The 16718-nt window shown below is 35.9% G+C and overlaps 1 protein-coding gene across 1 annotated transcript in view; it reads left to right on the forward strand.

The window, feature by feature from the left end:
* The window catches only part of LOC143144970 (neural-cadherin-like), a 488335-nt gene that overhangs the window by 112484 nt on the left and 359133 nt on the right, over positions 1-16718 (forward strand). The window contains exons 12-13 of the mRNA XM_076307878.1: positions 4007-4196; positions 6673-6855. Coding sequence (XP_076163993.1) covers positions 4007-4196; positions 6673-6855 — 373 coding nt within the window. The remainder of the gene's footprint in view (positions 1-4006; positions 4197-6672; positions 6856-16718) is intronic.

The following is a 16718-nucleotide window of genomic DNA, read 5'->3' on the forward strand; positions in this document are numbered from 1 at the left end:
AAATCGTACAACTCGGAACTAATTTAATTTGAACCATGAATAATTTCATTTGGAACAAGTAAGCTGATTATGCTGCGCGAAGATACGATAATTCCATTTTTTCCACAAATCCGTAAGTCAAACTTATGCTCGCCCCGTAAATAATTTTTACAGTTTTCGCAAGCACGATCCAAAATAGCCCAAGAGTAAGCGGATTAGTCTTGAATTGATAACGTCGCTTGGGAACCACATTCTCTTTTTTGCCCATGAGATAGAGAATAATTTATCGACAGTAAATTACCTCGATAAACGGCAAATAAATTGCGCAAGAAGTGTCCAAGCACGAGTGAAGATTTTCGTAATCTTTCGATAGGTGGCACGGTCCAAGATTGGAAAATCGTAAAAATATGTGATACAAAATTTAAACGATTCATCGTTGAAGAAACGTTCGCGTAGCCGCGATATAAAACGTTGAAAAATACGAGAGAGACATGTCGGTGCACGGCGAGAAAGAGGAATTCACCTTTCTCAAGGGATTCTCTTGATAAAATCGCGTGTGAAATAGCTCAACCCGCTACGGAAGCTGCAAACATCCGCGTGCCGGGATCAGACATCAAATGGTATTAATCGTCGAAAAATGAATGCAAAGCTGGATTTAGTTTCGCTAAGCTGATCGTAGTGTCTTCGTTTATGACCTCTATTCGGACCAGGCGGCTCGCCGTTGGGAATTCACGAAAGCCAGCTATGGAGAGAGACCGCTGCGACGAGTGTTCGCGAATCGGGCGCCGTTTATCAGAATTCTAACAACGCTCGGCATTCAACGACGCGCGGACGTCGGTTTCGGGGTTCCGTTTCCTTCTTCGACGTTCCGTCCACGATCGGACGTTGCTTCGAAGCGATGTTCCGGCGGTCACTCGCATTGACAAACGGTGCGCCATTAATTCCTGGCCTTTTGAGCACTCGACGAGCAGCCGTCCAAACGCTCCGTGGACGTCTAACAGATAACACCACAGCCATGTAGGCAACAATGATGATCGGTGACTGCGTCCAAGTGGCCAATTTATTCGAGCAAGTTCGAAACTTTCCAGTGGAAAATTTATATACTTTTGTACACCATTGAATTTCAATCTTCACTCGACTCTCGTACCGTAGGGATTCGATCAAGTATCCGTGTGGAAAATTATTATTCTATAACAAGATTTTTATTTAGGAAACTTCACGATAAGTTGTTGAGATATCAATGATATATTTTCGTTTGATATATTCTCTCGATTCACGTATCTGTTGGTCGTTACGAGTCGTGTACAATAATAGTTACAGCGAATTATCGTTCGATGGTCCGTTGATGTTTTTTATAACGTCGAACACTGTTGTTAAATTTAAGAAGCAACGAGCGTGGTTAAATTTTGCTTTGCTCGTTATCGATCTTGTATTTTCATGTTGAAAGTGTATTTTGGGTCCTTTTCGATACGTTGGATATTCGACAGTGAGTGGTACAACTGAGAATAGGTGATTCTGCGTGCAAAAATAAATTAAACAGGTGGAGCAAAATTTTCTAGCCTAAGGTTTCGTTTTCGAGAAAACCGGGTATAAAATACCACGTGCATAATTTACTAAATTTCGATCGAGATTTGCCAGTTTAACGCCCACGTGAACTATGTATTTTCGAATTCAAGTTTCTTGAGAATATTATACGACCTTTTCGATTTGTTTTTTTTTGCACATAGAATCAATAGCTTCGCAGTTATTCCATTCATTGCTGAGCTTTCTGTACAAGCATTGTTTTCAATGTAAATGTAAAGAAACTTCATTTTGTACTATTAGTTCAACATACGTGTCAGAAATATTTTGTACGTCGTACAAACTGCACGTTTTTAGTAAGACGTACTATTCATTTTGCAAATTGTCGAGCGAGTAAAAAACGAGGTACATTTAGTGTTTACATTCTTTGAGTAGTAAATATGAATATGTCTTCAAAAAGTTGACCACCAGTTACTTTGTTTTGCTCGGAGGATACATATTATACGTTTAGCTGTTTCTGTATTTATGCTTTTTCATATTCAGTAGTTTTATTTGTCATATATTGTTTCGTACAATTGGCATACGATGAAATACTTTTCCAAATTTGTACACATTGAACACAAAATTTTGTGTCGCAAGAATTCGCGATGATTTTATTCGGCCAATGTTGAATGAATTTCTTAATTAAACAATGTGAAACATAAAGATTAAAACTTGCAAAGAGATTCAAATTAGCGAAGCGAAGCGTACGTCGTCCAATTTATGAGAATTACATTTTTGATATACTTTATTTTTTATCACGGTTCAACATTCTTTAATCTACTTTATGAAAAGGACGAATTTATCTAAAGAACATTGCGGGCTTTTTTTTAAAAATGTACGAGACCAGTCGTTTCGAAAGAGTGAAATTCATGTATCCAGAAACGTTTTGAATACGTTTCAAGAAGAATATTTCAATTTGTACCACTTTAATAATTTGGTCATCTTCATGCACGTTGAAGCGAACGCATAATCGATTAGGTTCCATTACCGCTGCTAGAGTATCCCGGTGAATTTTTAATCGCTTCAAGCATCTCTCTCGAGTCTTGAAGATCTTAAGAATCTCGAAACTTGAATGAAGTTTCGAGTCTCGAAAGGTTTGAGAGTATTTCGTTAAATTTCAATGGTTCGAGTCTCCTTTTACTTTTGTGGACTTTAAAAACTAATGCTCGTACGTTTCATCCTGAAAATCGATACTCTTATTTATCTGGAAATAAATCGTGCATCATTGCGAAACTGTTGAACTTTCGTGGTAATCGACAAATACTTTCTGTCAGGATTTCAAACTTTTTATTTGGATCGACTCAGTTTCGATGAAACCATCTGCATTCTAAATTCATCATTTAAACGTAGCGAAGTAAAATCCGTTTGTATCTCGAACCGTGTAATTTATACCCGGGATTAGAAGAATTACTCAAATGGCAGAAAACCTCTCAGAGTTACGAGGCCTTTTGAAATTCCTTCGAGCTCTCAGCGATTGGAGTTCACCGAGCAAAAATTATTTCCACCGACGAGAATTTTGACGAGGTTCTGGAGCACTCTCCTTTTGCGACGTGAAACAGATCCTGAAAGATCAATACGATACATTGTTTTCAACTTTGCATACGCGGCCCTCAATCCCACAGAGACGAAGGAACGCTCGATCGTCCCATTTCTCGTGCCACGAACAAATTACAGAGCTCGATTGCTCCGCAACCTCTCAGAATTTTTCCGCCAAAAGCATCCTCGACCGATAGTCCCCATAGGATCGCGGAAACACGATAAAACGTACGTACGATGAGACACACGAACTACGCAGCGCAGCGTGACAAGACGCCACTAACGAATCTGCTCGCAGAAAGCTGGGGGTGGTAACTGGGACGCGTATAATGGGCGTAGCTTTAGAATTAGCAACGATACCACTTGCAAAACGCCTTCCGAGACCGTGGTGTGCTTAGGTTGTGGACGTACTGAAACTTTCATTCGGATCACGTGCGTGCTAGACGCACTAGAAACGGAAAAGGCAGGCGACGACGGGAAGTGCGCCGCGTTAGGCATATTATCTTCAATCCTAAATCGTATCGCGGCACACCGACGTACTTCTTTTTTTTTTCCTCTCTCTTCGCGATGTCCGATCAAAGGGTGGGAGCGTTTCGTTTATCGGGGAAAAGGGAAGAGACAAAAAAGAAAAGAAAACAAGTAAGAAAGAAAAAAGAAAAGAAAAAGAGGGGTAGAAACGAATGGATGGTGTACAATCGATGAATCGCATGGTGATCTTTCGTTTCGAGGCTGTACGCGTCCAGTCTCTCCTAGTCGGTGAATTGTCTAGCCTTTGTATTTTTTCGATACACATATGTCTACCCTAGGAGATTTCCGTTCTCGTTTCTGTTTCCGTTTCCCGTTTCCGTTTGTTAAGTCGACTCCGCTGCGGAGCTGATTGCGGCCCTGGCTGGATTTTGTAACATGTGACTCTGGTGTGTGTCGACAGCTCGGGGATCGACAATAATCCGACGGTGTTTTACCGGCTAATGCCCGGCTCCACGGCACAGACCAACAAGATTAACACGTTTTACCTTCAGCAACGGGCCGAGAAGGCCGTCACCTGGGCGGACATCAAGGTTAACCATCAGCTGGATTACGAAAGCATAAAGGAGTACAATCTGACGATACGAGTGGAGGTACGTGCATAATAAGTTGTCGTTGCGCGCGGAGGGGCGCGCTTTTCGAATTCGCAGCCACGTGCGTGGATTTCGATGCTCGAGGCGTACGCGAATACGTGTGTCTGTGGTTTATGAGCTTCCTTTCGTTGCACGTGCTCTATTACCTCGAGCTTTCGAAACGAGAATTAAAAACGTAGTCGCCTCGAGAGAAGGTTACTTACCGGTGTACTTGTGTCTGTACCAACGAACTACGTGTTTGGTACTCTTGCACGTATGTACGTAAGTTATACAAGGAATGTGCTCGGAGCAAGCATATTTTATTTTAGATCATACTTTCGATCCAATATGTTCGAATTTTGTATCGGATGAAATTGCACTCGAAACACGTATGTAAATATACGGATAAAGTAGATACGTGTATGCAAAAATTATATTTATAAGTAGAAAATAGAAAGTGTGTAAAGCTTGTGATTTAGCACGAGAAGGACCGAGGATTTGTATTAACGTTTACTGTTGATATTAACTTGTTAACTTGGGATAAAATGGGGAAGTATCGGTTTTTTATTACGTTGGACAATGACCAATTGTTCTTCCTGTCTAATAAGGAGAAATTTGCTAAATAAATATCGTAAAAAGAATTTCGATATACGAGGAAATGTATATCGAAAATAAACGATTATTTGTTTGTCGAACGAACGTAAAATGTGTTTAAATAATAAAAACAATTTTTTTTCTTATTTTCTTTGTATAAATTGAAACAATTCTCTACCAAAGAGGATCCGATCTAAATAAGGAACCGAAATTTATCTAAAATAAAATATGCTTGCTTCGGTTACGTCTCTTGTAATATTTGGTCTCATAAAATTGATTACCACGTATATTTTTAATTTTCGCATTTTCCGTGTTCACGTATACCCAAAAATCGAAATAATAAGTACGCACAATGATGGTAATGCCACGATTAATTCTCAATGTCAGTTTGCTCGAAAGTAGGGACAGTTACGAAGGATTTTATTCTATTGCGGATTTTCAAGTTATTTATGAGCCGGAAGCCACTTCCTGTTGCAGCGACGTCCACCTCGGTGTAACAGGAAACACGTAAAATATCGACAAATGTTTCGCGTAGTTCGAAGAATCGCGAAATTTCGGTGATGTCGCGGTCTCGGGATATCGTTGAACGATGTCTCCTCTTTTTCGTAGCACGAGCAACGCGATATTGGACGCGGTTAAGACATTCCGCAACGAATGCACTCCCCTCGAAATTTTTGAGTGGTCGCGGAGTGCAATCTCTGCGGTTAAATAACCGTCGTTCTTTAATCCCTTAGAAACTGGGGAAGGAGCAACTTGAAAATCCGCTTACGAATCGCGGTATTATTTATATTCCAGTAGTGTCGTCGCACTGGAATATCTGTAACCTGTATTTCTGAGGCAGTAAGTACCGCCGCGCAACGAAGTAGGGGTACACGCTCTTCACGATTTCTGCGTTAATGCTTATTTGCAAATGAAAAGACATTTCTCTCTTTTCATTCGCTCGGCCGAATTTTTTTCAAATTTATCGTCCTCTCGCAAGATATCCTCAAGTTTCTCTCTAGGTACTACGCGAAACGACGGAGCGAACAATTTTGTGAAATTGAACATTCGCGTCAAAGAATTTACGAAAATACCGAAGATTGTATAAATTGTCCAAATACAAGATTAATCGCAAAATTTCGCAAATTTGTCGACAAGTCCGTGTTACGTGTTACACACTTCGTATAATTGACGTAGAATTAGAAACAGAATTTGGTTAATAAATTTAGTTGAAATTCGAGATTGGGTATATAATTCATAAATGGTACGATATCGTTTTTTACTTTTTATTAGAGCGGTGTGTCGAAAACGGTAATAAACCTTGTAACGATGACTCACTTTATGTTTATTAACAACGACTCGAGCTACTGTGCATTTTATTTATGTATTTTATTGCTTATTGTTTATACTTACGAAAGTAGTTAAAGTTGGAAATTTTCCGGACTATTTAAAATTATGGAAGATGAACTTAAAAATTTATACCGAGGCGATAAGAAAAATAATTCGTATTATTCCTAGATCGTGGTTTTCATTGTGCAAAGATTATATGCGCAACACAAACGAAATATTTCCATTAGAAATTCCAAACAATATTTTTCTTGAATGTCCAATATTTCCTTTCTTCAGCAGAGTCTGATACGTGACTCGTATTTCGAATACAAAATACAATGCCTACAAATATGCGCTTAACATGCATACATAGAACACGGGTGTAACTTACTACCTCAGAGATGAAAAAACATCTAATTCCAAGCATCGATTTTCAACTTGAATTTGTTCGATCGGAACACACTGAGTAAATTGACCGAATCGATCTCGTTGTTCCTAAGCAATTACGATTATGTTTAACCGAAAGGTAACGACGAAACCGAATCGAACGGAAAATACAATGTGTACGCGAGATAAAGGCAATTCTCTCCTGTAGAACAATGGCGCCCAACAACTCGCATCCGAAGCGACCGTCCACATTGTCCTGGAGGACGTAAACGACGAAATACCTTTGTTCACCGAACGTGAGCAAGAAACCGTACTCGAGGGTGAACCAGTCGGCAGTAAGGTTACTCAAGTCAACGCTATTGATAAGGATGGCACTTTCCCGAACAATAAGGTAAGTGCAGATCACGAGTATCCATTTAATCTGTTACACGAAATTCCTCTCCGCGTGAACGTTGAACAACCTCCAGATATTTGCCATTTCATTTGGAGACTTATTAATTACACGAATGGATTCACGGGGTATTTCTCTTTCCTGAAACTTTAAGCAAAATTGAAGCAATACAATTTTATCGTTAGTTTCCGTGGTTCTTGATCTCTTTGTACGAGGTGTTTCAAAATTGTTAGCAATCTTATTGACTCCTGCAGAGTTCGTAAACCCGATTATTTAGCAAATGAACCTTCATTTATGAACGAATAATATTTATTTACCGATAATAAAGAAATGTAAAACAATTAGGAATGCAATGTGACCGATATGATAATTTGTGTGAACGATAAACGATAAAAATGGTTAGTGGTTTGGGATGTTTAAAATCTTATAAAATTCACGAAGTACTTCTCGGTTGATATGTAAGAGGGTTCAAATGCGCCATGATTGAATTCTCAGAGTATCCTAATCTTCTTCCATCAAATCCATTTCGTTGTGATCAAGTTCAAGCTCTCTTCCATCATCCGTGAGAGAACATGTATTAATACCGATGAAAATTGGGGCTATTTTCTCGTTATGTAATATCTAGGATACTGAAAGTAGTCGTCCTGTAAAAAGACTCCAAAGGAACGTTGCACGGAAACTCTTTGCTCGAGGAAATCACCCTATGAAATTGCTATAAGTTTTAACGCTGCTTGTGGGCCTAGGATGCACCGTAAGTGCAAGAGTGGTGCAACTGCACTCTTTCCCGGAAAAAGTTACCTTATACTTCTCAGCTGTACTCAAATCCTTGAAAATAGAGATAAACTTTAAAAATGCTCTAATAACCATTTCAAAAACAACACGATTCTTATCCACACATCGTAAACCAAACTACGTGATCTTAACTGATGAAGAATCTAAATGAACGTTGGAGAAAATTGGTTTACCATTTTTAGGATTTATTCGTAAATAGAGGATATTTGAAGATCAATGACACACAATATGTAGGATTTTATCTAAGGTGGAGAATATTGGAAATATTAATTCAACTATCACGCGAGTTATGACAAACAACAACGGCGTATAACGAGTGAACGAAACTTCTCGAGGTAGATACTTTGAAATCGTAATCGCTATCCTCTATTCTCTGGCTCACGATGCACTAACCTCGTCCAGAGACACGCTAATACCACAATAGAGAAACATCGCTGCTCTGAAGATACTTTGCAATCGTAATCAACTATATTGTATCTATAGTAGACAGCACTAGTTCGCGATGTACCGTTTTCGTTTCAAGTTACACTACAATCGATTACACCCTAAGAAACTCTGGAGTCAACTTCCAGTCTCTCTTCAAAGACACGCTATTATAACACCAACCTTCGTTCAAGGGGACGGCCCCTTTTTATACACCAGAATTTGGGGCCTATGTAACTTATGGCACGCGTCTTGGGGAATGAAGAGAGCATAAACTTAGATCTCTCAGGTGGTCGTCAGACGGTGGACCTGCACTGGGAAATTTCATCTAATATAAACTAAGAATTAAATAATCGAGGGAGAATGTAAGTTTAAATATCGTTAAAAATGATTTTATTCTGGCTTGGTATTTTAGGAATTTATCATTCTATAAACAGTTTCCAATATATTACAAAATGTACTGTAGGGTTTACTTTAAGGGTGGCGAGTGTCAGAAATATTAATTCTACCAATACACGAATTATAACGAACAACAACGGTGTATCCCGAGTAAACAACACTTCTCGAAGTACTTCGAAATTGTAATCTACTAAACTACACCGTATCTACAGTAGACAGCACTTCTTTAGATACTCCACAATCGTAATCAACTATACGTTGCTTTTTAGTCCGCGACGTATCGTCCTCGATTCGAGTCACACTGCAATTGACCATACCCTAAGACACACTGGATTCAACCATCTCTGTTCAGGGACACGTTATTACAACAACCAACCTTCGTTCAAGGCGACGATCCTTCTTATACTCCAGAATTTTGGTAACTTAGATCTTAGACTTAGATCTTTCAGGTGGTCGTCAGATGGTGAGCCTGCACTGTGTCAGTGTTGCGGAAAATCCACCAGACTTACCCTCTACACTTATTGTCGCACCTGCAGGGACCTTTAAGACCTCTCGTAAAAGATTGCTCGTACCTTTGCTCGCCCTCATGCTTTCTCACATAGCAGAGACACCATTCGCTAACATCCTACAGTATTAATGTGAACAACCTTTAAAATTTCTCCCATTAGCAAGGGAATCGATCAAAATTTTATAACAAATAATTAACATTGTCATCAGTTTCGTTATGGATTCAAAATGATTATTTTTTATTTTCTTGGAATAAGTTTATACGACAGCCTTAATATCCATAATCGTTGAATTTACAAAAAACTTGTGCTATCCTCTACGCTCGAAAAGGGTCGCTCGTATCTTTGCTCGCCCTCATGCTTTCTCACACAGACTCATACACACACAAACCATTCGCTGGTATTCTACAGTATTAACCCTTTGCGGTCGTATTTAATTTGGACATGAGTGTCGTATCGTTTGGAATTAATTTCCCTCGAAAAAGCAGTGATACATAACATTTAAGATTATGAAAGATAACCAAGATTTATTAATTCTTTTGTGAACTTTGGATATACGTTCGTACAACAATGTGTTTTAATGTAATGTTTTTATGTAATAATTATATTTTATACTTCTCCATCGTATGGTATCTTTCAAATCAGTCCTGTATGTCCTTCTCGATTACATGTATCGCAAAAATAATTAGTTTGGTGTCTTCCGCTCTTAATCTTTCCGTTTGAACATACAGAAGAATCTTTACTTTTTATATCTTCATAGTGCCGCAATATATGCAGTTTTCCATTAAGGAAAATCATTAAGCCTTTCCTCTTTACTGGATTCCGTTATCTCTAATATTCGTTGACAGATTCTTTAGACATTCAGGTTCGTTCAGAGAAAGTGTAAACTAATACATAGTTGAATAAAGTATAAGATTAGTATGATTCCTTGCTGTGGTGGCTGATAGCGTACATACGACCGTAAAGATCGTTAATGTAAACGAACTTTAAAATTTCTCTCATTACCAAGGGAATTGATCAAAATTTTATAACATATAATGCCATAATAATTTATAACAAGTAATTAACGTTGTCTCCAGTTTCATTATGGATTCAAAATTATTATTTTCTATATGCTTGAAATCTCTCGTTCAAGGCGACAACCCTTTAAAATTTGGGGTCTATACATGACTTATGTCACAGGTCTTGGAGATGTATTACAGTAGATGTATTATAGAGATGTAGAGTGGCCATGTTGGCTCGCTCAGGTGGTTGCTAGACGACAACCAGACGAGATGACCCTCTATTGTGTTCGAAATGCGGAAAATTCCAAGGTCTCGTAGGCTTACGACCAGTTACAACCTCATGTAAAGGGTTGCTCGTACTTTCTCTTTCTCTTTCTCTCACACACGCACACACCATTCGCTAACGTGCTACAAATACAATTTTCTCGTAGGTGAATGTATAGAGGAGTTGCATAGGTCAGCTTTGTTTTCATAAATGGAGTGATTTGGTTTTCCACTTATCTTTCAATAGAGTAAATAATTTCGTATCCAAGTTGATCTTTGATGATGCACACACCATTCGCTAACGTGCTACAAATACAATTTTCTCGTAGGTGAATGTATAGAGGAGTTGCATAGGTCAGCTTTGTTTTCATAAATGGAGTGATTTGGTTTTCCACTTATCTTTCAATAGAGTAAATAATTTCGTATCCAGGTTGATCTTTGATGATTTTCTATGACCTTTAATCGTGGGTCATTTTATGCATCTTACAATGCTGTGTGTTAAAGGGTGAATGAACAATTTATCGTTTCGTTTAACAAAACGGAGTCGATTTTCGTATTTATTCTACACTCTTATCTACGAGAAAATTTTCAACATCGGATTATGAATCAACGAGATTGATCTAATGCATTTTTTTCTATAGCGAATAATAGCTAAGTTTTTTGGATGACCTGTTTCAAATGCTCCATCTTTTATATCAGAGAGTGTGTATTATGAAAGGAAGAAGTTTCGGTATACAATAAAATTAAAAATTCCATTTCAGTCGTCCTCAATTTTTAATACTATATTTCTGTCGTTATTTTTCACTCGTGTTTTCGTTGAAATAAGTCTAAACGAAGCAAAAGGAAACTTTAATTTCTGACTGATCTAAATACGAACTCGATTTGTCGATGGTTTTCAATTTTTAATTCCAAAGGGCAAAATCTTTCCTATTTACTACAATCAACGAAACGTTTTTGCTATAAAATAAACTCCACGATTTTTGCGCGAGAAGTACTTAACTCTAGGTATTAGTTCCCCTATTTGCAATTATTTACTAATTTTATCCGCGTGTGAACATTTTCTTCAATAAATGTATACTCCATCACGGGACAGTTAATCGATTTTACACTTATCAACAGTTGTCTGCTGTCAAATCGATTTCGATGAACTATTAATCAACTCTTGCATCCGGTTGGCAGATTAGACTTAGACATCTATTAAATGCTCTGCTTGTCTCGGTTGCTATGTCGGGTGTTACCGTTTACTCCAATTAGTAGTAGGTAAACTATTTCGTGATTAGTGTTTGGAAATGATTACTAATTATAGTAAAACCTCCATTATCCGAATGCTGTTCTACTCCAATGTCCTATTATCCGACCAAAGCACTTTATTGTAAAGTACTGTACTCTTTTCATTGCTAAATCATTCTTTTTTACTTCTATGTAATTAATTATGCATTCAGGTGTGATTACAATGTGAAATGGTAAATGTATAATTCTAACTGTAAAAACAAAAGGTAAAAAAACTCATAAATTGAAAACCATCGAGAGTGTCGTAAAGGATATATAGTAGCTCAATGGACGAACCGAAGTGCCCGTAAACCGAATTCGATTTACGATGGATTATTTGATAGCTTATTAAAAAGAAAACATAGAGGGGAAGGAGTTATTAAATGGCAAAAATTTTCAATCACATTTTTGCTCAATTTCTCCTACTCTACTGTATACCGAAATTCCTGTTTCATAATGCATACCATATCATATAAAGGATGAAGCATTTAAAATAGGCTATCCGAGTAACATGGTTATTATTCGTGATAGAAAAACATCTATTAGACCAATACAATAATTTCAAAAATATCGAACGCATTTGAATCGCGTTGGCACATATTAGGAAACTTTTCAGATTTTATAATTGAAGATTCAAGTTGTAAAAAGTAAGAAACTCAAAAAAGTGCTGAAAAGTACTGTTTTTTTTTTTTTTTTTTTTATTTAAGCAGTCGCAAAAATACAATTATACTTTTACAGTTAGTGTATACGTTGTTGGTAGAATCGTCGATCTTCCTTAGATTTTTGTTTTGATATCAGTGATTCTGACAGAGAAACGTAGCATTAATCAGTAAACTATTTGCTTGTCGATAAAACGTCAATAATTCGAACCAGCGAAGCATTTACTTGAAATGTCAAAAAACAGATGTCAACAGAACTGGAATGCTAGGAGTCCACGATTTTCAACTTTGCTAAGCCAACCTAGATATTCAATTGCACGGAAAAACAGCCCTTGCAGATGCAACATTGATCTGTTATTAGAACTAAGTTCTTACTTAACGTGAATAGTGATTTTTTCAGGGTCTATGAATTTATTTGTACAATGTGATCATCGTGAGAATAATTCAAGTTTAATTAGCAAGGTATTAGAATTAAGTTCTTAGCTAACGTGAATAGTGATTTTTTCAGAGTCTATGAATTTATTTGTACAATGTGATCATCGTGAGAATAATTCAAGTTTAATTAGCATAATGATCCGAATTACAAAGCACGGATTGTGTAAGAATTTTTATTACGTTATAAATTATAACACTCCTTGAAAAATCTCTAGAGAATGTCCTAAAGAAATTGGCTTAGTAGTTATGTGTGTGTCATAATCATCGACTAAAATTATTTTACTCACGACTTATTTGATCAGCCATATTCTCTTGGGAGATTTAGGAAATGATTGAAATAAATCGAGCACAGAAATTTATTTTTTGTAAAATATAGTAAATACTAAAAGAAGTATAGAATGTCGATAATTATTTTGCTAGAATTTATGGAAAAAATAATCGTTTCTTGATTTTGATAACGATGTTTCAATCTAATTGGAAAATGGAAAACTAGTTTTTCAAGTATAACTATTTATACAGAGCCAGTTTGTAAAATTTCATTTGTAAATTTCCAGTAATTTGATGTTATTTAAAATCTTTGAGCTTTTACTCGGAGAATGGCATAAAATGTACAGTGTGTGTGTGTGTTTTTTTTAAATTAAACGTAATGCAAAACTCTTTACTGATTATATTTGCGCGACAGAAACATTGTACGGTAACAAAAGTTAATTAAAATTGTGATAAAGGTATTGCGTGAATATTTTTGAAAGAGATAATTTTCATTGTATGTGGATTGTCAGGGTGCTAAGTAACAGTGTGGTAATTTTTTTCATTCGTTTAATAAAATCTACATACTTTGATATTTCATAACGTTGAAATTTACTGTAAATAAAATATTGAAAGCTGGTAATGTAAATGACAATGCTTCAGAATATTGCAAAGCTCAAAGTAAATTCTAAAAGTTGCACATCGTGAAATAAAATGTCGATGGAATTTCATTTTTAACAATCCGCGTTATTTCTTTCAAAATTCATAAAATTTCAACATAAACAATGATTTCAAATACAATGCTTCGCTACACAGTCATGCTAGTAACTAAAACTTCAAGTAATCGTATACTTATAAATCAAACGAATTAAGTAAACAAAGATGAAAATTTCACATCTATACAGAGTAGGTGCTGAAAATTTGCATTTTAAGGAATAATATTTAACAAAATTACAATGCTCGAAACGTATTGTTACGAATGCTTTACAATGAAACTCCTAATTGAAATCGACGAGAACGTGCGAGTACTGTTTAGTTTCCCCTAATAAGTATCATAGTTGCGATAGGTTAAACGGATATATTATTCCGACCGAAACTTTGTTAATTTCGCGGAGTGAAATTGCGTTTGTCGAAGTCGCGGTTTTGATGGAAACACCGTGTAACTTTCTTGCGCCGTGTAACACCATCACAACTGCAAAATACCGTAATTAAATTTAATCGCGCGAACCTCGCTGCAGCATAATTTTAAACGTCGTGTAGTCTCATTGGAAACAACGGGTCGCGCGCAAACAGTAACGACACTTCGCGTAAACAAATATTTATACCCGTTGTTCTTCAATATGGAAACACGTTCATGTTAAATGTAATGTTTCCTTTTTTTATTACGCGCGTAATTAAATTGTCGATGCAAATTTCTCCGCATTCGAGAAAGAGAGTATAGTAAGTATGATTATTAATTAGTATGAAGTCATTTTATTACGAAAAAATGCGTTAAATGGATCTATACACAGTTTGCTTAATTAAGAAGATGTATAGTTTTTTAATTGCTTGCATTTATATATCTAACTTGTAACTACACTATTTTTCAAATATATAAATGCTGAATGCCCAAATGTTTAATTAACAGGGATTTAATACACTAATGAGGGAACCTTTTATAATGTGTTACATGCTAATTACAATATCACTTTGTAGATGTGAGAATTAAAAAATATTACACGAGATTTGTTCACGAGTCTTATGTATAAGTAAATTGCAGTTTTGTCCATCTATTTATTTGTTTCTTTGTCGTTACATTATGAAAAAAACAGCTAGAGGAATTACAATGAAGCTGATTGATTATAAAAATGTTTTTCTGAAGAAGGAGCTCGTATGGTGCTAACCATAAAGTATACGATATTTCGTTCACAGTTGCTCCTAAAACAAAACTAAATATAATAAAAGTAGTTGAAAATTCTATTTGGAAGCTTGGTTCTATAGAAATTTTCGATAAAATAGGTAGTAAACGAAATATTAGCTTGTCTCTGCTTGTTTTTAGTAGCCTGCCAGGGTGGTTAGCAATCCTATTTATTTCTACCTCAAAAAGTAAAACGAAAAAGCGCCAACTTTGTAAATCACTGCATTAGATACCTGTACTATAATCATACCTGAGAATTACAACGTTACAATGTTCACTGTTATGCTAGTTTCCATGTCTAGGGATGTCTTCGATATTTACTCAAATTGTAGCGTAAGGAATAGGAATATTCGCCATGATTAAATGGCGCAGTTATTATTCTATAGTATCCCTAAAAGAAGTACTGTAAAGGTTTACAAGTTATTATAACAGTAACATTCTAATCTTTAAAACACTGGTTATTTGTAACAATCACGACAGTCAACATGTTCAAAACAAGGTACCTTCAATTATTTTCACGACAACTTTACCTCGTCCTTTGCAACATGGTTTTACATCGTGACTAACAGTAAGATCCTTAACGCGAAAACTTGATCAAATATGGACGAAATAGAGTCGACAGGTCTAAAGGACGTTCGTTAGCTGAGGAGTAAAATATTTTAATGAACCTTTTCTCCACCTTTCGTACCTTTCGGATGAGGTTCGAGGCAGACGAATTTCGTTTTACGTCACACGTTTCAATTTTAATGAATTACTTAGGAAATCGGTTGTTGTAATAATTCATAATAGATAAAATTTTAACACAGAAAGCAATATCAATATGTTTCATTTAGAATCTACCAATCAGATTCCTCGTTAAGTTCTTTATAAGAGATGTTACCCTATACGTGATGAGACTCGGATAAAATGTATTAATCTTGCTTTTCGTGCCAGCATTTTAATTTTAATATTATTAAATCATAAACTGTATATAAAAACGGAGAATATCTTCTATTTAATCCAGCACAACTTCGAAATATGCTATCCCTATAGTTTGTTTCATTATACAATACTCTTTTAAAGTAAAATTTAACATTCTTGGCTGTGTTTCTTTTTTTTTCATAATTCCATTTCTCGACATTGTGGTCGATGTGTATTATTCTTAAAATTGGAGTTTATTAGGTATTTGTAAAAATCACACAGTATTCAAATAAATTGTAATAATACCAAATAGGTTAATATTATTCTTAATGATATTATATGAAGAAAGAGTACTTTCAATTTGCCAATCGACTAATCGAGCCATTAATCCAATCATGCCTGAACCAGATGTACTTACCAGAAAAGTTACGAGTGTATCTTATATCAAGTACCATAATATTTTTTCTTTACAAGTAATACTCATTGTCTATAAAATTCAGGCGATATCTAAATAAATTTTAATAATAGTACAAAATTTATTCTGAAGGTTTTGTAAGCGGAATTCCAGTACATAATGGTCTAATATTGCTCTCACGAGTTAATCAGATGACAAAAGATTGAAAGACCTTCAGCTTACGTCACTTAAACTGAAATTGAAACACGTTAAATTGGAATTGAGAATCTGTAGCGTACTGCAGAAGATGAACAGTTTTACCAATAATGTCAATGAACAGATAATTAATTGTTGCTATTAAAGTGATATACCTGTTACGAGAAGACTAATAAGCTCTGTGGTTTCAGCTGGAGATGTAGGTTTCAGCTTCTTATGTTCGATTCCCTATTAGTGTTATCACCTCGTTAATGCATTTCCTTCTTCGTTTTTCATTTTCACAAACAATTTGTTTCTGAAAATTATTTTAATTTCTTAGTCTTGTGTTCAGTAACCTATATTATCAGCTCTATAATATTAAAATATAAATTTACAAAGATCTAAGAAAATGAAGAAACTACTTGAGAAATGATCGTCCGATCCACATAATAGTTACAACAAAAAAACTTAAAATGGTCG

Source organism: Ptiloglossa arizonensis, chromosome 3, assembly GCF_051014685.1.
Source record: "Ptiloglossa arizonensis isolate GNS036 chromosome 3, iyPtiAriz1_principal, whole genome shotgun sequence".
NCBI classification, from domain to species: domain Eukaryota; kingdom Metazoa; phylum Arthropoda; class Insecta; order Hymenoptera; family Colletidae; genus Ptiloglossa; species Ptiloglossa arizonensis.